Source organism: Saccopteryx leptura, chromosome 2 (assembly GCF_036850995.1).
Source record: "Saccopteryx leptura isolate mSacLep1 chromosome 2, mSacLep1_pri_phased_curated, whole genome shotgun sequence".
NCBI classification, from domain to species: domain Eukaryota; kingdom Metazoa; phylum Chordata; class Mammalia; order Chiroptera; family Emballonuridae; genus Saccopteryx; species Saccopteryx leptura.
The window spans coordinates 236641356-236664359 of record NC_089504.1 but is presented as its reverse complement, the minus strand read 5'-3'; the positions used below and the strand labels follow the sequence as shown (position 1 = coordinate 236664359).

Here is a 23004-nt window from a genome sequence, read left to right as displayed (position 1 = left end):
TAAGTACAAGATCTCTGGATTTTTTTATTTTTTTAAAGGATGTGCTAGAGCAAAGGTTGAGAGGTAGATAGATACCTAAAATGTAACAAGTGCTCAACTCTGAATCATAGGATTATAGATGACTCCTATTTCTTTTTTGTATCTCTCATATTTCCTAAGTTGTCTACAATGATATTGTATGACTTGTTTAATAATTTTAAATTTTTAAATGAAAGAATTAAAAAAAGCATTCTTGTCATCCACCCCTGCCCTGCTCACATTAGCAAGGCTGAGCCAAAGAGCCCACCAAAGTGAAGCCAGGGTCCCTTACCACTTCCACTCCAGGGCAGTGTTGGAATCTGCAGGGTCTGGGCCACGATGGTGGATGCGATCTTATCTCCCAGGGCCCACATGGCCTCACTGGGAGGGCCTGAAGGGTCAAGAACAAAGTGGGGAAGGCAGAATTGAGTCAGCTACAAGACCCTCACAGCCAAGTGCTGACCAAGTGCACAGTGAGAGTAAAGTATTCAGGTCCAAGCTCCCAAGGAGTTGAACATCAAGTCGGGGAGGAAAACGTCTGTTAGTCTGCTGCTTCATCAGTCAACTTTCAACACATGTGGGTTGTAAACCTAGTCTGAGTTATAACCTAGCTATGTGGCATACAACACAGAATCCACTTTTGGGGGTAGGCAAAAAGCTAGACCACAAGGGCCAGCTAGCCCTTTAACAAACTAGATCATGGGTAAGCAAACGTTTCCTGTAATGAAACCCATAGGAAATATTTTCACCTTTGTGGGCCTGCTGGTCTCTGTCGCAAATATTCAACTTTGCCAGTATGGGTGAAAGCAGCCATAGGCAATATATAAATAAATAAGCAGGGCTGTGTTTCAATAAAACTTTGCCCTGGCTGGTTTGCTCAGTGGTAGAGCGTCGGCCTGGAGTGCAGAAGTCCCGGGTTCGATTTACGGCCAGGGCACATAGGAGAAGCGCCCATCTGCTTCTCCACTCCTCCCCCTCTCCTTCCACTCTGTCTCTCTCTTCCCCTCCCGCAGCGAGGCTCCATTGGAGCAAAGAGGGCCCGGGCGCTGGGGATGGCTCCTTGGCCTCTGCCCCAGGCACTAGAGTGGCTCTGGTCGCAACAGAGCAATGCCCCAGAGGGGCAGAGCTTCGCCCCCTGGTGGGCGTGCCGGGTGGATCCCGGTCGGGCGCATGCGGGAGTCTGTCTGACTGTCTCTCCCCGTTTCCAGCTTCAGAAAAATACAAAAAAAAAAAAAAAAAGTAAAACTTTATAAAAGCAGGCAATGGGCTGGGTTGGGCCTGTGGGCTATAGTTTGCCAGCTTGTGGGCTGAACCATCAACCTCCAGAGGAGCTAAAACTGAAGGATAAGGAGAATCTTGTATGACAGTCAATCAAAGACCATAGACAAAAAAAAGCATCAGTGGGCACAGGTCACCAGGCCAACCCTTAGACTATCAGGTATTGGTTCTTACACAAGTCTGTTGTGGGCCCAGAGGTAAGTAGATGGCAAATGACTCCCCTAAACCACACAAGGATGTCAGAGAGCATAATTAAACAAAATATACAAATATAAGTTCAAATCCTGAAACAAAAGAGGAATGAATGAATGAATGAAGGTAGTAAGTATCATTTTACCTAATAAATATTAGAGATGAGGAGCTCTAGTCCCAAGGGGTCAGGTCCAAAGGCCTAAGAACAGCCCAAGTAAAGGTGTGGCCTTATCAGAAATGTAACTTCCAAACCTAGTGATAAATCTGAACATAGCTGGCATCTTAGCATCAACAGGAAGGAACACTAGCAGAGGTCTGCTCGCCCCAGTATCATTCCACGGCAGTAACCATGGCAACACCTCCAGGTCCCTGGGCTGAACAACCTACCCAGGTGCCCTGGACTCTCTCACACCTAACAATGAATTTGTGAGATGGAAATAACAAACTGACCCCCACCGGAGGAGTGTCCCATCAATGCCCCAATTCCCATGTATCTGATGGAGACACTCTACCTAAGAAAGCAATCTCGTGCTTGCACAGGAGCTCCGGAAGTTTGGGGTTTTCGGAAGCATGGCCCCAGCCAGCCCACACCGCCTGCAAACACAGAGAGACATGAACAAAGATCATCCTTCACAACCCACTTCCCAACGCACTCCTAAAGCTCTTTGCTGCGTCCTATCGACCCTGGACTTCAGAGTCTCGCAGGACCCGGCTCCTCTGCCCGCCCGGAAGAGCAGAACCAAGCTGCTCCAGAGTCCAGGGCATTGCTGCTAGGGGCAGACTGGGGCGCCCCGTCCAACTTACCTGCACGGGGATTCTCTTGGCAATGTCCACGATCAGCTCCACGTTGGCATAATTGTTGTTGTTGGGCCCCCCTGGGACCGGGACATACTGATCTGCCATCTTGATGTACTCTGTAGTTAAACAGGAGAGAATAGAAAAGAACAACAGAGACTGAAGTCGACCGTGAGAAATCTGCAAGGCACAACTGCGTATGGCCATTGAAAGAAAGACCCCGTGATGACTCCAGGGCAACGATGGACAAACGTGTGTGAGAATTAGAAGAAAACCGAGTAGGACTTTAATTATAGAGATATGTGTGTCTGGACCAGGCCCGGAGGGAACAAAAAGAGAAATAAGCAAACTATCACAACAGAGGGATTAGAGGTAAGTTTGTTGTTGTTGTTGTTGTTGTTACTAAACTATCTTAACATTGTTTTGCCATTAAAGAATGCAGTTTGTTTTTAATCATGAAGAAATAACATTTACCACCTTACCCATTTTTTGAGTGTACAGTTCAGTAGTGGGAAGTATGTTCATATTGTTGTGAAACAGATCTCCAGAACTTTTTTATCTTCTCACAAATCCGAGATTTTGTATCCCTGACACTTCTCCCCTTCTCCCCCTTCCCCGCCCCAGGCACCATTCTACTTCCTGCCTCTAACATTTTCACTACGCTATGGACCTCAAATAAGTGGAATCAGACAGTACAATGGTACCTTGACACACAAGTTTAATTCGTTTCAGGGCCGAGCATGTGACTCAATTTGCTGGTATGTCAAATTGAATTTCCCCATTTAAATTAATGTGAATGCAATTAATCCTTTCCGGTCCCCAAAAACCACACAAATTTTTTGTTTTATATGCTTTTAAATATAAAACAAAGCATCAACCTCATTCACCAAGGTTGTGGGTTTATAAATATACTTTATAAATAACAAATACATATACATAATAAGAGAGAATGTAAAGAAATAAACTGGTTTATGAAGTGTATTTACCTTCAAGGTCAGGCAAAGATGCTGGTAGAGGGGGGAGACATTAGCATAACAATGGCTCTTCCCAAGCAGGAAAGTAATTAGCAATTTCACAGACAGCTGCCCAGCACCATTTTTTTTTTTTTTCATTTGAGAGAGAGAGAGAGAGAGAGAGAGAGAGAGAGAGAAAGGGGGGAGGAGCAGGAAGCATCAACTCCCATATGTGCCTTGACCAGACAAGTGCAGGTTTCAAACTGGCGACCTCAGCATTCCAGGTCAATGCTTTCTCCACTGCACCACCGCAGGTCAGGCCCAGCGCCATTTTTTTTAATATATTTCATTTATTTATTTATTTATTTTTGTATTTTTCTGAAGTTGGAAACGGGAAGCAGTCAAACAGACTCCTGCATGTGCCTGACCGGGATCCACCCGACACGCCTACCAGGGGGCGATGCTCTGCCCATCTGGGGCATTGCTCTGGTTGCAACCAGAGCCATTCTAGTGCCTGAGGCAGAGGCCACAGAGCCATCCTCAGTGCCCGTGCCAACTTTGCTCCAATGGAGCCTTGGCTGCGGGAGGGGAAGAGAGAGACAGAGAGGAAGGAGAGGGGTAGGGGTGGAGAAGCAGATGGGTGCTTCTCCTGTGTGCCCTGGCCGGGAATCGAACCTGGGACTCCTGCACACCAGGCTGACGCTCTACCACTGAGCCAACCAGCCAGGGCCCCCAGCGCCATTTTTAACAATAAAAATGAGCAAACTCAGAAAATACAAATTTACAAATTCATTTGCCCAACAATCATTTTCTTCACTGACTTGGCTTTTTCACCACACTTTCCTCACTTTCATTTAGAGGCTGTTTCAACAAAAACCTTTCCATGGAAGTTTGTTTCTTCCTCCCTTTCAGAACATTTGGCAGGCTTTCTAGTGGAAGGTGGTGGAAGCTTGTGATTCAAATATCCGCTCGTGACTTAAAAAATCTCGTGAATGACTGCTCATCTCTCAAATTGCTCGTGATTTAAAGTGCTCATGTGTCAAGGTACCACTGAATTTGTCTTTCTGTTAACTGGTTTATTTCATTGAGCATAATGTCCTTAAGTTCCATCCATGTTGTAGAATGTGACGGTAATTCCTTCCTTTTTAAACCTGAATACAATACAATAGTTTGATTTTAAAATATTTATGCTTTTGGTCCTTGCCAGGTAGCTCAGGTGGTTAAAGCATCAACCTCATTCAACAAGGTTGTGGGTTTGATCCCTGGTCGGTCAGGGCACATATAAGAATCAACCAATGGCCTTGGCCGGTTGGCTCAGTGGTAGAGCGTCGGCCTGGCGTGCAGAAGTCCCAGGTTCGATTCCCAGCCAGGGCACACAGGAGAAGCGCCCATCTGCCTCTCCACCCCTCCCCCTCTCCTTCCTCTTTGTCTCTCTCTTCCCCTCCCGCAGCGAGGCTCCATTGGAGCAAAGATGGCCTGGCCGCTGGGGATGACTCCTTGGCCTCTGCCCCAGGCGCTAGAGTGGCTCTGGTCGCGACAGAGCGATGCCCCGGAGGGGCAGAGCATCGCCCCCTGGTGGGCAGAGTGTCGCCCCCTGGTGGGCGTGCCGGGTGGATCCCGGTTGGGCGCATGCAGGAGTCTGTCTGACTGTCTCTCCCCGTTTCCAGCTTCAGAAAAATACAAAAGAAAAAAAAAAAAAAAGAATCAACCAATGAATGCATAGATAAGTGGAAAGTGGAACAACAAATCAATGTTTCTCTCTCTCTCTCTCTCCCCCCCTTCCTCTCTCTCTAAAATCAATAAACAATTTATTTTTATTTTTTTTTATTTTTTTATTTTTTAATTTTATTTATTTATTTTTTAGAGAGGAGAGACAGAGAGGGAGAGAGAGGAGAGAGAGACAGAGAAGGGGGGAGGAGCTGGAAGCATCAACTCCCATATGTGCCTTGACCAGGCAAGCCCAGGGTTTCGAACCGGCGACCTCAGCATTTCCAGGTCGACGCTTTATCCACTGCGCCACCACAGGTCAGAAATTTTTTAAAAATAAAATAAGCCCCAGCCAGATAGCTCAGTTGGTTAGAACGTCATCCTAATGTGCAGAGGTTGCTGGTTCAATCCTTGGTCAGGGCACATACAAAAACAGATTGATGTTTCTGTTTCTTTCTTGCTCTCTCTTCCTTCCCCTCTATCTGAAATCAATAAGTAAAAATATTTTTTAAAAATTAAAATAAAATGGCTCTGGACAGTGGCTTAGTGGAGAGAACATTTGCCCAGTGTATGGATGTCCCAGGTTCAATTCCCAGTCAGAGTACACAGGAGAAGTATTCTGTTTCTCCCCCTTTCCTTTACCCCTTTTTGCCCTCTTCCCCTCCCATAGCCATGGGCTCAAAATGGAGCATGCCCCAGGTGATGAGGATAGCTCGGCTGGTCAGAGAACACTGGCCTCAGGCACTTAAAATAGCTCGGTACTCAGAGCATCAGCCCCATATGGGATTGCCTAGTGGATCCCAGTCAGGGCGCATGTAGAGGTCTGCCTCACTGTCTACCCTTCTCTACCCTAAAAATAAATAAATTAATTAATTAAATATTCATGTCCTTTAAGCCAGAAACTCTACTTCAAAGAATATGTCCTAAAAAGAAAGGCACTGGAGAAGTCTCAGAGATTATAAAGTGAGAAGTCAGACAAGCACCCTCCCCTCACCAAGGTTTACTCTAATGCCGAGGAAGATAAACAGAAAACAAATGGGATGCCTACAGACTGGTCAGCAGCTAGGCTCTAAGACAGTGCACAGGGAGGGCGGTGAGACCCGAAGGTCGGGACAGGGAGGGGTAGAGGCCACTGGACAATGAGCTGCCAGGGTAAACACAGTCAGCAGAAGGTCCAGCACATCCCAAGGCTCTGCCACAGGGAAGAGTTCTAGAACCTACGAGGCCAGAGTGACTGGGACCCAGGAAGTAGGGCGAGAGGCATGAGGTGAGAAGAGCAGGCCAGCTGGTCCTGTGGGGCCCTAACTGGCCTATTGAGGCTCTAGAATTTTAGTCTGAGCATGGTGGGAGATCCCACAGGCTATGGCTGTGTACTCAGACAGCACTGGGTTCCAGCCACATCATGTCAAAAAAAATAAATAAATTGAGCCACTTTAAAACAGAGCTGGAGCTGCCACGCCAGAGGAACTGCCTTGTACGTCTTCTGCCTCAAATCTTTGGAATGTTAAAAAGGGCAAAATAACCTTTGGACTGGGCCTAGGACAATACTGTGTCCTTCCAAAAAAAACTGTTTGCAAAGATAACAAGAAAGTGGTTATGACTACTGGACTAAAAATTAAAAACATTGCTTTGAATTAGCATCACTATATTATCTGCACCAATAGAAATGCCTTCCTTCTATTGATGTAATTGTTCCCCTTCTCTTTCTTATAAACATTGCTTGATTTTGTCCCCTAATCAGAACACTGGTTGGGCTTCAGCCTGAATCAGTGCATCCAAAATAGTTATTCTTATTGATCTCAAATGCATTTTGCTTCTTGCTTTGAAATGCCTTTTTATTATTATTTTTATTTATTTATTTTTTGTATTTTTTCTGAAGTTGGAACCGGGGAGGCAGTAGACAGACTCCCGCATGTGCCCAACCAGGATCCACCCGCATGTGCCCGACCGGGATCCACCAGGGGGCGATGCTCTGCCCATCTGGGGCATCACTCTGTTGCAACCAGAGTCATTCTAGCGCCTGAGGCAGAGGCCATATAGCCATCCTCAGTGCCCGGGCCAACTTTGCTCCAATGGAGCCTTGGCTGCGGGAGGGGAAGAGAGAGAGAGGAAGGAGAAGGGGAGGGGAGGAGAAGCAGATGGGCGCTTCTACTGTGTTCCCTGGCCAGGAATCGAACCCAGGACTCCTGCACACCAGGCCAACGCTCTACCACTGTGCCAACTGGCCAGGGCCTGCCTTTTTATTTTTAATAGTCACATACTAGTGTATGATACCTGGGCAAGTTATTTATGAACTCATGCCTCAATTGTCTCATCTGTAAAATGGGGCTAACAATCAAACCTGTCCTCACAGTTTGTTGTGAGTTAAAAGGAGGCTGCATCCATGTAGGACAGAGCCAAGGGCCTGTGCCCAAGGAGGGGGGTAGGGGTTCAGGGGACAGAGCTGAGGTTGCTGGTGCTAGGGACAGCATGGCAGCCTCTGAAGCATTTAAGGAGGGGCAGATAGGACCTAAGCTGTGTTTTTAAAAGATCAGTTTGCCTGCTGTGTGGAGAAGGGTCTGTAAGGGATAAGACTGTGCAGGGGAAAATACAAATTGGCCCACAGTTACAGAATGGGCTAGGCTAGTAGATATAGAGACAGTAAAAGAATAGAAAAATGATGAAAGAATGACTGGAATACAGTATACACACCTGAAAGGAAAAACATCTGGAGGAAGAGACACCAATCTGCAGTAATATGGACATTGCTCAAAGAGGGGATTTGCACTTTGTATGTTAACCATTTGCACTTTTATAAGGCACAGGGGTCACTCTTGTTATCAGCAAACATTTTAATTAAATGAAGAAAGGGCAAATAAACACAGGCCCATGAGAGAGGTACTCTGAACTCTGTTTGGGGTCCAGAATGGACTTGCCCAGGTAGGTGCAGGTAATAGCAGGTAAGAATGGGGTATGGATGGGTGGGAGGGGGAGAGAATGAAGGTCCAAATACCTGCATTGGCCTTAAGGTCCTCTGGAGTCACCATAACTACAAACCGGATGGCCCGCTCATTTCGGAACATCTCGTAGGCCCACCTGCGGATGGAGCGCATGCACTTCACAGCGGCGATGCCATTGTTGGCGATGAGCACCTGGACAGGGAAAAGGAAGAAGGGATCAGAGCTGCACATCTACCTGCAGTGGAGGCTGTGTGCTAACCTGGGGTCCATCTCATGGCTGTAATACCTGAAGCACATCATTCCTCTTTGTATTTCTACAGCACACAGGCCAGCACAGAACAGGTGCTCAAAGTCTGCTGGCTGTATAAATGGATGATCAGCTGGATGGGTGGGTGGGTGGGTGGATGGGTGGATAAGTGGGTGGGTGGGTGGATGTGTGGACAAATGCATGGACAGATGCATGGACACATGGATGGATGCATGGACACATTGATGGATGCATGGACAGACGCATGAATGATGCACGGATGGATGGATGCATGGATGAATGGATGCATGGATGGATGGATGGATGGATGGCTGCATGGATGGATGGATAGGTGGATGGATGGATGGTTGGATGCACGGATGGATGCATGCATGCAAGCATGCATGTGTGGGTGGGTGGGTGGATGGATGGATGGCTGCATGGATGGATGGATGGCTGCACGAATGGATGGATGGCTACATGGATGGATGGATGGATGGATGGATGACTACATGGATGGATGGATGGATGGATGGCTGCATGCATGCATGCATGCATGCATGCATGGATGGCTGACTGCATGGATGGATGGATGCATGGATGGATGGATGGATGCATGGATGGATGGATGGATGGATGCATGGATGGATGGATGGATGCATGGATGGATGGATGGATGCATGGATGGATGGATGCATGGATGGATGCATGGATGGATGGATGGATGGATGCATGGATGGATGGATGCATGGATGGATGCATGGATGGATGGATGGATGCATGGATGGATGAATGCATGGATAGATGGATGCATGGATAGATGGATGCATGGATGGATGGATGCATAGATGGATGCATGCATGGATGCGTGGATGGATGCATGCGTGGATGGATGGATGCATAGATGGATGCATGCGTGGATGGATGCATGCATGGATGGATGGATGCATGGATGGATGGATACATGGATGGATGGATGGATGGATGTATGGATGGATGGCTGCATGGCTACATGGATGGATGGATAAATAATATTTGATGCCTTTGTTTGGTGTCATCATGATCACAACAATTTTTGAGTGTTTAGTATGTACCATGCTACAGGATAGTATATTTCATTTCACCTTCACTATGGCCCTCTGGAAGACGTTGTATTATTACCCCTATTTGGGGCTGAAGACATTAAAAACTCGCCTGACCTGTGGTGGCGCAGTGGATAAAGCGTCGACCTGGAACACAGAGGTCCCCGGTTCAAAAAACCCTGAGCTTGCCCGGTCAAGGCACATATGGGAGTTGATGCTTCCTGCTCCTCCCCCCCCTTGTGTTTCCCTTCTCTCTCTCTCTCTCTCTCAAATGAATAAATAAAATCTTAAAAAAAAAAAACTCAAGGAGTTAAGGTACTTAACTCCTAAGGTCACACAGCTGGTAAGTGGCAGAGCTGGGACTCAAGCCCTCCACAGTCTGACCTGTGCTCTGAACTCCACCCATTCACCATAACTGTTTCTGCATCCTGAAAGTTAAAGGGCCCAGACTTGATAATGAGGAAAGGCAGTGATGCTGGCTGTCCCCAGAGATACAGAGCAACAGAAGAGGCCCTGCTTTCAATACTTGTTTGTATCATGACCTTGCTGTGTGGCATTGGACAATTCCTTAAAAAATCAGGTGCATGGCTTCAAAGCTCTGACTTACATATGATATGGGAAAAAGTAGGTTTACAGTTGTGAGACATGAAAAACAGTTTATTCTTGTATTAATGTTTATTATTATTGTTAACCTACTTTTGCCCACCCATGTATTTTAAGGCTCTTACATCGCTGACTCATCTTCACCACAGCCCTGAAAGACAAATCTCATTAGAGATTTGGGATGTGATTGCCTCTATTTTACAGAGGAAACTGAGCCCAGAGGCCGTATCCCATGAGTGGCCATAGCAGACAGAACCCCAGAGCTCCGGGCTCAGGTGCAACATTCTTTCTCCACTTTCAAAAATGGCAAATTTTAGCTGCTTCTTTTCAATAGTTTATGGGTTATCATTCTAGTATAGGGGTCTCCTCTCCTCTAAGGAGCTGTCAACCTCGGGAAGAGAAGGCTGGGTTTTATGCTTCCCTCCCAATAACCTAGAAAGCATGAAGTCACATCAGGATCCTTTGCAAAGCCTCCTGATATTGCTCGGGGGTCATGTACCTGCTGTTCCACGCTGTCGTAACTGTGAAAAGCTCATGGCCCTCACTCAGCCTTTCTCTGCAGCGTGAGAACTCAGTCTGAAGCTGGTTCTCCCACCCCACCCTACCTGGCCTCTCCAAGAGCCCTGGGACCCCATCTGTACCTTCTCAATGACGCGATCCCCTCCAAAGCGCGTGACAAACTCGGCCGGGGAAGCCACGGTGAAGTCTCTGTGCAGGTCCATCTTCTTTTGTTCTCGGCCCCTCTTCACCAGGTGGAGTCCAGACATGCTGGGCCTGTAGAGGGAATAGGACAGGCATGCATGAGCAAGGGAGTGTGGCACGTCAGGGAGAAAGTCGGGTGCCCAGCATCTAAAAAATCAATGTCCACACAGAGAAGCTGAAGCCCATCAGAACCTGCTGCTTTGTGGTTACTCTCTGGGGACCCTGAAGCATTCATATCACAAGGAGGACTCCAGAAGAGGCAGACACATGAATAAAGCAGGAGTGATCCCCTGACCTGCTTCAAGCTGTATGTTTAGATTTTTAATCTTATATTGATTTTTAGTTTATCTGCCTATAATTTAGAAACTGAATACTAAAAAGCTTATAACAGATGGAAGTTTATGATCAGGGAGGAAGTCACACATTCTAAAACTTTAGACATGTTAAATAGTAGTGATACCCCTGGCCAGGTAGCTCAATTGGTTAGAGTGTTGTCCCGATGTACCACACTTGCAGGTTCGATCCCCAGTCAGGGCACATATAAGAAGCAACCAATGGGCCTGGCTGGTTGACTCAGTGGTAGAGCATCAGCCTGGCGTGCAGGAGTCCTGGGTTCGATTCCCAGCCAGGGCACACGGAGAAGCGCCCATCTGCTTCTCCACCCCTCCCCCTCTCCTTCCTCTCTGTCTCTCTCTTCCCCTCCCCCAGCCAAGGCTCCATTGGATCAAAGTTGGCCCGGGCGCTGAGGATGGCTCTATGGCCTCTGCCTCAGGCGCTAGAATGGCTCTGGTTGCAACAGAGCAATGCCCCAGATGGGCAGAGCATCGCCCCCTGGTGGGCATGCCAGGTGGATCCTGGTCGGGCACATGCGCAAGTCTGTCTGACTCCCCGTTTCCAACTTCAGAAAAATACCAAAAAAAAAAAAAAAAAAAAAAAAACCAAAAAAAAAAAAAAAAAAAAAGAAGCAACCAATGAATGCACAACTAAGTGGAACAATAAATCAGTGTTTCTCTGTCTCTCTCTCCCTTCCTCTAAAATCAATCAATAAATTAAAACAATAATAGTACTGATAATTTTCATGCACTTTTCATATGTGTGTATCCAAATTTTAAAACTGAAAACAAAAAAAATGTATAATGAAAATAATAGAGCCTGACTGGTGGTGATGCACTGGATAGAGCATCAACCCAGAAGACTAGTTCATCCCATTCTTTCTCGTAGGCTCCCCTACACGTGAGATAATTGATCCTCTCCATTGTTTTTCAGTTGGTGACATCTTTCCTGGAAGCCTCTGCTCTCCTTTCACCTGAACTGGCTGTTCTCTAGACTCCCTACACAACTGTCATTTTGGGACCTCCCTTGGTCAACATCCTTAAATTCCCTTTGCCTGTCCTTGGGATTTGGTCCCCAATTTGGGAGACCATGTGGCTCCCTCTCTCTTGGTGAACTCTCTTGTTTTGCTAGGGCATATCCTCTAGTAGTTTCATCTGGTTAAAAGGAGGGTACAATGGTAGGGCACCTGATGCCCCTGACATGCCTGTCCTGCTCCTGGCTGCTCTGGGCTCCCTTGTCACTGTCACCCTAGAGGTTCCTTTGATTCTATGTTGGATCTCTGTTTCCTGTCTCCCACTGTGTGGCTCTTCTCGGTTTTCTCTCTTGTTTCATTGGAAGACATCCTTTAGTGGCTTTCTAAGAAGACATGTTCAGGGCAGTAAACATTTTGCAGCCATGCATGTTCTAGATCTGTCTTCTGTCCTCACATTTGACCCCACTGTTTGGCCATATGTAGAATTCTAGGAGGGAAAACCTTCTCCTTTAGAATTTTGGAAGCCTTGTGCCATTGTGTTGTGGCTTCCAAGGATTCTAGAATCAGAGTCATTCTGGCCCTTGGTCCTTTGTGGGTGACCAGTTTTTTCATATCCAGAAGCTTATAGTAACTTCTCTGTTCTCTGTATTCACAATTTCCCAGGGGATATGCTCAAATATGAGTCTGCTTCCATCAATGAGGCAGGGGATCTGTTAGGTTCCTTCCATGTAGAAACTCACATCCAGGAATTTGCCTTCAAATATTTCCTTAGTGATTTCCCTGCCTCCTCTTTCTCTATCCTTTTTAGAAGTCCTATTACTTGGATGTTGAAATTACTGGACTAGCCCACCAGTTGATGTATTTTTCCCTTTATTTTCTATCCCCTTTCTTTTACTTTCTGAGCAATTCCTTCTGCCTTTTCTAACTGCTCAGGAGACTTTTTCACTACTGCTACCATATTTTTAACATCTAAGAGCCTGTATTTGGTCTGCAGATGTTCCTTTTTGTGCATCCTGTGTGTGACGTCCTCTCCAACATTCATGGGAGTATTACTGACTGCGTTTTCAACTTCTCTTCTCCTAGTGTGATTTCTGCGTCTTCCGAGTTTTCTGTGTCCCTCTGTTTGTTTGGGGCCTGCCTTCCATGGTAGAAACTGTCCCCAAATGTTTAGTAAGCCTTAGTTACTTCTTCATGACCAGAAGCAGAGACTAAAGGAGGTGATAAGGCCAGTGGACCCTAAGCTCAACGCAGGGTGATCTGGGAGAGCTGTGTTCTGGGAAACCCCGTGTTATCTGTAGAGTCATCCTCCCTCACTGGTCCATCTTCCCTGGGAGAAGTCTCTGGGTCTTCTGCAGGAAAGAAAGGTTGACCAGGAGCCTGGGTGGGGAAGAAGGGGAAGCTATTGGGACAGGTCTGGGGGACAGGGCAGGTTTCAGGACTCAGTACCTACAGAGACCTGTATTCTCATGCAAGGAATATAGGCTTGCACACCCTCTAGTGTGCCCGTCAGTCCCCAGTCACAAGACCTTCTTTCTGCCTTTCCCTCTCAAAGAATAGCCTCCTGTCTTCTATGGGAGTGGAAGTGGGCAGCCCCCAGCTACAAGGAGCAGGCGAAGGGATCTGGGAGTCTTTCAACCAAATAACCAGTAACCACTTGTTCATCTGCTCTTCAACTTCTAAAATGTTGCTCATCTCCCCTCCTGTTCCCCCAGGGTTGATGAGTTTCTATCTTTCTTTTTTTTTAAAACCTTGGCTTGGGGAAAACCTGTCATGACCACCATTTTGATTTCCAAACTGGTGAACAAGCCCTTCTGTCAGGTGGGTCACACACCCGTCACAGTGACAGAGGCAAGTGAAAACACACATGCTGCCACAGTGGCTTTTTTAAGGCCCTGTCTCCAGCCTGGTGGCTATTTTTATTTGTTTTGGACAAAGTCAGAGGTCAACCAACATTGGCTCTGGAGGGCTGACCTTCGGCTGGTGTGGAGGGTGAAATATTCCATGGTGACTTTGGAAAAGGCTTCAGGTGTAATCAACTATGCAACAGAGCTGTCAGCCAAAACACCAAACACAGTCAGCTGCTGAGGCACAAGACCAGGGACAATGATATGGGGAGGGAGGGAACAACATTCTCCGGCATCACTGCAGATCAAGTCCAGGGGACTTCTCACTGATCCCCACAGCCCTGTGCAGAGGAAGCCATGATCTCCTGCTCATGATGAAGAAACCAAGGTTCAGAGAAGCCCACTGACCTAAAGTCACACAGCTGGCAAGCAGAAGAGCTGGGCTTCCAGTGTGACTCAATCTGACCCTCAGAATCTAATTTTGAGGCAGAAAGCTATTCTCTGGACTTTAAAAAACAACCACTTACATTTGCGAGGTACTATGTGTAATGCAGAGTTCACAAGTTGGGGGGCTGCTACTGACAACTAGAGGGTAGAGGCAAGGATGTCACTCAACATCTTGCAAAGCACAGGGCAGCCCCCACCACAAAGAATTATAAGGCTGCAAAATGCAGTGGTCTGAAGCTGAGAAACCTCCTAGGCTTGGAGTCTGGAACCTACTATTTATGACCTGCGCAATCTTGGGAAAGTTGCTTCAATAGTCTGTGTCTCAGCTCCCTCAGGCAATGAAACTATTTAGCAATACTTATGGTATTGCCCTGGCTGGTAGCTTGATTGATCAGAGCATCGTCCCCCTGTGTCAAGGCTGCCCAGTCAGGGCACATTGCAAGGGCTGACCAATGGACGCATAAGCAAGTGAAAAAATAAATGAATGAATGAATATATTTATATATAATCTGCTTCACTGTGCATGTGTCCAGGGTTAAGCACTGGACATGGTCTGCAGTAAAAGGCTTTAGCTGAGGTTTCTCTATAGGGGAGCCATTATAAGAGGCCCAGTATAGAGCCATCATCTTAGGGCCCTGACATCGACCAGTCCCAGAATCCCTTACCTCCCTTTTCTTTCATTTTTTAAAAAACTTTATTTATTCATTTTAGAGAGGAGAGAAAGAGAGAGAGGGGGGAGAGGAGTAGGAAGCATCAACTCCCATATGTGCCTTAACCGGGCAAGCCTGGGGTTTTGAACAGGCGACCTCAGCATTCCAGGTCAATGCTTTATCCACTGCGCCACCACAGGTCAGGCCTTCCCTTTTCTTTTATACAATAGAGAAGTGATGAGCTAACAGAGTGGAGGGCTTACTATTATCACCACACAAGAAAGGACACGGCATAGCCCAGTACAAGGGCGGATAACTCTGAACTCATCTTTGGGCTCCCAGATCAATGGACCCATGAAAATGTCTCAGGCCACCAGTTCCCCTCGGCACCTCTTAGGACTGCCACTTTAGGTAGGCCAGGGGTCAGCCTACTAAGACCCAAGGGCTACATCCAGTCTACCATCTGCTTTTGTACCTCCCACATGCGAATAATGGTTTTTACATTTTTAAAATGTTTGACAAAGAATTGTACTTTGTGATGCGTGAAAATTATATGAAATTCAAATTTCATTGTCCATAAATAAAGGGTGATTGGAATACTGTCAGGCCCATTTGGTTGCCTAGGATCTATGGCTGCTGGTGCAGGAAACAGCAGAACCGAGCGGTTGTGACACAAATCATACGGCCACAAAGCTGAAAATATTTACTGTCTGGCCCTTTATGAAAAGTTTGCCAACTTCAAGTTAGGCAGCGGTTTTCAGTCCTGACTGTATATACCCCATCATATGAAAAGCTTTAAAAAAATACTGATGCCCAGGCCCGACCTGGACTAATTCACTAGCATGCCTGGGGGTAAGGGTTGGGAGGCACCCAGGCATTTACATTTTTCAAAAGTACCTCCAGGAAATTCTGATATACAGGCAGGGGGAGAACCACAGATAGATCCATAACCAGCATTTCGACACTAACTGCTGGCCTTGGTTCTGACCAGGAGTCCCACAGTAGTGATGTCACTCAACACAGGGCATTGTGGACCTCACTGAAGACAAGATTCTTCTGCCTTTCTTTCACCAAGTTTATTTCATCCCATTCATTCACAGTGCCTTTCTCCATTCTCTGCACTCTGGCCCCCTCTGCACTCAGAGGGCTGCTGGTCAGCATTTGGGACCTTGCCTTTCTATTAGTCCTGGCTCCTTAGTAGATGGCCTAGTCTTCGGGACAGGATCCCAAAGGCCTCTTAACTCCACAGACCTCTTTCCCTACAGTACTGTCGTTACTTTACTGCTACTGGCTGTGCAAATGTCTGTGCTGACCTAAGATTGCACTTAATGCTAGCAGCTCCAGGTGCTGGGCATCAGGCACAGTGCTGGGTTCCAGCCCGGGCAGTCTCACAAACCCTGGGAAGGCCTGTTAGAATGAGCACCACTGATAGATGAGGAAACTGAGGTTCAAAGGGTTGATGGCACTTGCTCAATATCACACAGCTCAGTGGCAGAGTGGGGCTAACTCCATCTTTTTAGCAACTCTTAAGCTAAGAGAGGGAACATGCCATGACCTAATAAAGCATCTTCATATTATTATAAATATGGTGATGACACAAGCTGAATTTGCAGGTACAATTCCAATTTCTCACAAGTTTATTCTTTTGGATTAAAGTGGTTTATGAAAGGTATTTTTGGTGGTTAAAAAATATACAGGTTCTGGCTGGTCAGCTCAGTTGGTTGGAGTGTCATTCCAAAACACCAAGGTTGCAGGTTCGATTCCCAGTCAGAGCACATATGGGAAGTGACCAATGAATGTACAACTAAGTGGAACAACAAATGAATGCTTCCCTCTCCCTCTTCCTCCCCTCCTTGTCTAAAATCAATCAATCAACAACAAAAAATTAAAGTGGACAATTAAGTCTGATTCAACAATTATATGTCAAATTTTTGAAGTAAACAACTTTATAGATCAGGAAAATAATATCCTGTGTAGCCCTGTGGCCTGCTTGGGTGTTATTGCCAGAGGAGTTAAATCAGGGCTCCAAATGTGGAAGAAATGTGACCTCCAGGCTCAATAAAAGACTCAGCGCATAAGAAAGATCCAAACCGGTGCTCCCTGCCCCCCGCAGGCCCTTTGCTCAGACACACCCTGAGCGTTCCTGGGAGGGAACTGAACACTCCATTAGTCTCCTCTCAAGAAGGACCAAACAACTACAAGGTCAGCCTCCCTGCTGGCAGGCTGACCACATGTCAGGGACATAGCTATCGCCTTTTCTGAATGCTCCACCAGAGGAATTATAACAACCAGTGAGTTCCTTCCAGCTCCTACACACTCCCTGGCAAGCTCATGAGCTGCAGTAACTAGTTTTCAGCCAACTTCTTTAACCTTTTGACTAGCCCAACATTAGGAAAGGACTCTTATTTTTGAAGCTGTACTCTTAAAGAAGCAGAAACTGGCTACCTAAAAAGATCCATTTGGGCAACAGACTGAGCATGAATCTGGGTTATGTTCTCACTTGACACGGAGACCTTCAGTTAACTGGTCTATAAAATGGGATGACAGCAGCACCCACTTAGCGCCCCCTGGTGGTGGTGAAAAGGTGGCATGCGAGCACGCCTACAAGGCGAAAGCACACAGGAATGATAGCAGTTATTACTGTTGCACCACGCAGGCCTTGAATTTGAATTACTGAGAAAACACCCAGTTCCCTCCCACCTTGGTTCAAGTTCCTCGAAGGCATAGGTCATGTTTCTTAAGCATTCTAAAAGAATCTATAAACCCAGTAAAAAGCATGATGTAGAACAAAGGTTGACAAATATTTTCTGTAAAGGACCAGATAGTATATACTCTAGATTTGATAACCCAGTCTTTGTACCACTACTTACTTAACTCTGCCCCTGAAGTTTGAAAGCAGTCATAGACAATATATAAACGATGAGCATGGCTGTGTTCCAATAAAACTTTATTTGTGGACACCGGAAGTTAAATTTCATGTATGGTTTACATATCAGCAAATAGTACAAATCGCATTCCTCTTTTGATATTTTTTTAACCATCTGAAAGTTAAAACCCATGCTTAACTTGCAAACTGTACAAAATTAGGCTGCGGGGCACAGTCAGCTGAGCCAGTGGTAGAATAGTTAATGTCAAGTGAAAAAGCAAGTTAAGAGTGAATATGTTCTGTATGCTTCAAGTTCATATATTAAAACACCTGCAAGGGGGGGAGGCTGTATTGATGGATACACAGCAACTGTTAAAAAACATCATGGCGGTGGAGGGGGGTATGGGTGATTTTTGTTTCTCCTTTCTGCTTATCTAGAATTGTCTGGATTTTCAACAACAAACATAACACCACTTTGGTAATTTTTTTTAAATGCAAAAAAATGAAAAAGAAAGAAATCTAGCAGGAGTGGCTAAGAGTAACTCAATGCATAGAAATGCTTACACTAACCTGCTCAGAAAAATAACCTTAAATATGATGCCTACTCAGGTGGCTCTTTGATGCACCCCTGTCTTCACAATCACTAGGTTTCAAAGACACCTGCTTTCCACGACCATCATCTTTATCAAGGCTAAGGGGAGGAAGAGGAGGGAACAGTGGCCCCCACCAATCGGTCAACCTTGAGGCACCTGTGTGCTCCTGAGCGACCTCCTCCAATCAACATCACTGTCAAATCCGACCTCCTCTCCAACCGCCAAAACCAGCTTAGTATCTTAGAAGGGCGGCCTCCATCTCCCCAGCCGCCAAACTGAAGCCTGCATTTCTCTGGGTGGAGACGGGGAAGAGGGGGTGGTGCTAAGAGCTTGACTTCACGTGGGACAAGCGGGAAGTAGGGAGAGTGCTGCATAAGTTTGTAAAAGTTAACTTCACGTTCATTAAAACTGCAGGCTTACTTACTTTACTTTGCCATCAGGGAAATAGACCTTGCATTTGGCAGGGCTCATGATGACCGTCCCGCCGGCCAATCCCACCGGGTTCCTGCTGGGACGCAGAGCATTGCGTCCCCCTAACCTCCTGAAGCAGACCCGGGGCCCGGGGCCCAGCGGGGCACCCAGGTCGCGACCAGAAGGCGGAGGAGCGGTCCTAGAGGGCCTCTCAGGCCGAGTTGTGCAGCAGCCTGCAAGCGCCCAACTTGGCGTTGCGCTTCCTCCATCCCGAAATGCCTCCTGCGCGCAAGAGTCAGGGGCGGACGCGCCAACCCAGGCCTCGCCCTCACCCCCGCCCCAATCAGACCCCGCCTTCCCAGGACGGTCCCGCCCACTTGACCCTCCAATGGCGGAGCCGCAGCTGACCTTGGGCGCCCCGCTACAGCTGCCGGTGAAAAAAGACGTCTTGGCTACTTGCCTCCAGATTGGCAGCTACAAAATACTCGCAAACATATGCGCTTGAATTCACATACAATAGGGAAGTGGTGGAAAATGTGGGTTATTTGAAATGTGAGTCAACTGTCAACACGGTGCCTGGTGAAAGCCCCAGAAGTCAACTTTTGGCTTCCAAGTTCCTGCTTTTGCTTATTCCTTCACCCCTACTTCCACGTACATGTTTGCTCCATGCCCCCGCCTCCCCTAGAGACCTCTTTTAGCACATTCTTTAAACCACCGGGGTCCCCTTCTAAAGTGAGGGCCTCCTAGACCGGGAAGACCCCAGACAACCTGTGGCCCTAAATAAGCTTCTTTGTGGTAATACGAACATTTACTGAGTGCTTTTTTGTGTGCTTTGTCTCATTTAACCCTAGCAGCAATCTTATTGTTTTCATTCTCATAATGCAGGGCTGTATGTTGCCCAAGGTGACACCTGGTGACTTGAACCCAGGCAGAATGAAGGAATGAATGCTTCTCCAAGTATTCGCAACAAATCAAAAAGATTCAAAACACTGCAATAATAATAAATGTAGTCTGCTCATAGCAAACAAAAAAATATATAATGTGTTTGTAAATGATTCCCTTCCAAGACATAGCCAGGGCCACACCTCCAGGGGGCGCCATCTACATGACCAGAAAAGGATCAGGGACCTCCCTTTGGAGTTGTATTAGCAGCCCTGCCTAAAGGCAATGGTTAGTAGTGCTTTAACCATATATTAAATAACATTTCAAGAATAGGTTAAAAAAAATAAAACAGGTGAACAAAATTCTCAGTTCTTCAGAGTATCTAGAATGTTCTTTGTGGCCTTGCCTCAGTCTCTCCAATAAAGAAACCCACCTGAGGCTGATATTTTTTTTTTATGTTTCCAACTAAAATCAAAAAGTATTTGTTCCTCGCCTGACCAGGCGGTGGCACAGTGGATAGACCGTTGGACTGGGATGCAGAGGACCCAGGTTCGAGACCCCAAGGTCGCCAGCTTGAGTGCAGGCTCATCTGGCTTGTGCAAAAAGCTCACCAGCTTGGACCCAAGGTCGCTGGCTTGAGCAAGGGGTTAGTTACTTGGTCTGCTGAAGACCCGCGGTCAAGGCACATATGAGAAAGCAATCAATGAACAACTAAGGTGTCGCAATGAAAAACTGATGATTGATGCTTCTCATCTCTTTCCGTTCCTGTCTGTCTGTCCTTATCTATCCCTCTCTCTGACTCTCTCTCTCTGTGTCCCTGTAAAAAAATAAAATAAAATAAAATAAATAAAAAAGTATTTGTTCCTCATTGACCCAAATTTAAATGTAACCACCTTAAAATAGGAAAAACAAAACCAGGAAATGACAGTATTTCAAAACACCCTACTCTACCCAAAGTCAGGATCACACAGGAGAGAACTCTCTCCAGTTTACATGCATTGCTGTAAACGTTTACTCTATATTGACAAAACCCCAACCATCGTTGAACACTGTGTGGCTATTTTAACTTCTCTGCTCATACACCCTAAAACACAGCTTTACTCAGGGCTCTCAAGAAAGGGACTTCAACCTGACCAGGCAGTGGCGCAGTGGATAGAGCGTCGGACTGGGATGCAGAGGACCCGGGTTCAGGACCCCGAGGTCGCCAGCTTGAGTGCAGGCTCATCTGGTTTGAGGAAAAGCCCACCAGCTTGAACCCAAGGTAGCTGGCTCCAGCAAGGGGTTACTCGGTCTGCTGAAGGCCCATGGTCAAGGCACATATGAGAAAGCAATCAATGAAAAACTAAGGTGCTGCAATGCGCAATGAAAAACTAATGATTGATGCTTCTCATCTCTCTTCGTTCCTGTCTGTCTGTCCCTGTCTATCCCCTCTCTCTGACTCTGTCTCTGTAATAAATAAATAAATAAATAAATGAATGAATGAATGAATGAAAGGGACTTCATGCCTGACCAGGCGGTGGTGCAGTGGATGGATAGAGCGTCATACTGGGATGCGGAAGGACCCAGGTTCGAGACTCTGAGGTTGCCAGCTTGAGCGCGGGCTCATCTAGCCTGAGCAAAAAGCTCACCAGCTTGGACCCAAGGTCTCTGGCTCGAGCAAGGGGTTACTCGGTCTGCTGAAGGCCCATGGTCAAGGCACATATGAGAAAGCAATCAATGAACAAAAAACTGATGATTGATGCTTCTCATCTCTCTCCATTCCTGTCTGTCTATCCCTCTCTCTGACTCTCTCGCTGTCCCTGTAAAAAAAGGAAAAGAAAAAGAAAGGGACTTCATGGCTGGGCTTTGCATGTCATTAGAGTGATAATGGCTTGGGTTCCTGCCTGCATTATTTTATTTTATTTTTTTAGATTTTATTTATTCATTTAAATTTTTTTATTTTATTTATTCATTTTTAAAGAGGAGAGAGAGACAGAGAGGGAGAGAGAGGAGAGAGAGACAGAGAGAGAGAAGGGGGGAGGAGCTGGAAGCATCAACTCCCATATGTGCCTTGACCAGGCAAGCCCAGGGTTTCGAACCGGCGACCTCAGCATTTCCAGGTCGACGCATTATCCACTGCGCCACCACAGGTCAGGCCTATTTATTCATTTTAGAGAGAGGAGAGAGAGAGAGAAGGGGGAAGGTGCAGGAAGCATCAACACCCATAGGTGCCTTGACCAGGGAAGCCCAGGGTTTCCAACTGGCAACCTCAGTGATCGACGCTTTATTCACTATGCCACCACAGGTCAGGCTCTGCCTGAATAATTAGGGAATAGATGATAGGAAGGAAAAGACTAATACACACTCCTATGCCAACACCACCATTAATACAAACATCAGTACTTGTGATTTGCAATGAAATAGTTCAAACTTGGCTGTACTTGCAAATTCGTGCTGTACGCCCATCTCCTCAGGTTTGTCAGAGGCTATATTTAACTTGTTGGTATTGCAGAGGAAAAACTCAGGTCAGAGATAGCACACCCAAACAATCAACAAGAAAATGAACATGCAAGTGGCCAGTGGCATGGCGGAAAGACATGAGCAATGATTGACCCCAGGCCTGTTCCTACTCACTGTGTGACCCTGAGCAAAGCCCTTCTCTCTACCTCCTCTTCTGTAAAACCATTGACATGTAATATGATTTTGTTAAAAGATAAAATAAGATTGGCTCTGGATGGTTGGCTCAGTGGTAGAGTGTGGGTCCGGCATAGGGAAGTTCCGGGTTCGATTCCCAGCCAGGGCACACAGGAGAAGCACCCATCTGCTTCTCCACTCTTCCTCTCCTTCCTCTCTGTCTCTCTCTTCCCTTCCCACAGCCAAGGCTCCATTGGAGCAAAGTTGGCCCAGGCACTGAGAATGGGTCCATGGCCTCCGCCTCAGGAGCTAGAATGGCTAGGGTTGCAACAGCCCAGAAGGGCAGAGCATCACCCCTGGTGGGCACGCCAGGTGGATCCCGGTCGGGCTTATGTAGGGGAGTCTGTCTCTCTGCCTCCCTGCTTCTCACTTCAGAAAAATACAAAAATAAAATAAAATAAGAAAATAAATAAGAAAATTCACTTCAGCCTGGCAGATTAGGCTAGTTAGCTAGAGCTATGTACTGATACACCAGGTTTGCAGGTTCTATCCCTGATCAGAAACAACCAATGAATGCATAACTAAGTGGAACAACAATTGATGTTTCTCTCTCTCTCTCTCTCTCTCCATCCCCCCTTCCTCTCTCTAAAATCAATCCATAAAAAGTAATTAATTAAAAAATAACCCCTTTCAATATATGGCGAGAGAAATATTCAATAAGTATAGAGCAGAAGTAAAAATTTTTTCTAAAACATGTTGCTGATGCTTAAGGGGAAGGGAAAATGAGATGGTTAGTCACTCCGTACCCTGTATTAATAGCCAAGCTCCAATGGGCCTCAATATTCATCTCACAAATAAAACCACCAAAAGACAGGG

At 46.5% G+C, this 23004-nt stretch overlaps 1 protein-coding gene across 6 annotated transcripts in view; it reads right to left on the bottom strand.

Annotated features, from left to right (window-relative positions):
• The window catches only part of ACACB (acetyl-CoA carboxylase beta), a 115879-nt gene that overhangs the window by 59944 nt on the left and 32931 nt on the right, over positions 1-23004 (bottom strand). For 4 of the 6 annotated variants that reach the window (XM_066370699.1, XM_066370695.1, XM_066370697.1 and 1 more), the window contains 5 exons: positions 10456-10588; positions 7936-8074; positions 2293-2402; positions 2001-2082; positions 311-409 (listed from right to left, as the gene is read on the bottom strand). In XM_066370699.1, the coding sequence (XP_066226796.1) occupies positions 311-409; positions 2001-2082; positions 2293-2402; positions 7936-8074; positions 10456-10588 (563 nt within the window). Of the gene's footprint in view, positions 1-310; positions 410-2000; positions 2083-2292; positions 2403-7935; positions 8075-10455; positions 10589-18646; positions 18908-23004 lie in introns of those variants that run through there. The other 2 variants (XM_066370700.1, XM_066370701.1) reach the window with 1 other exon arrangement.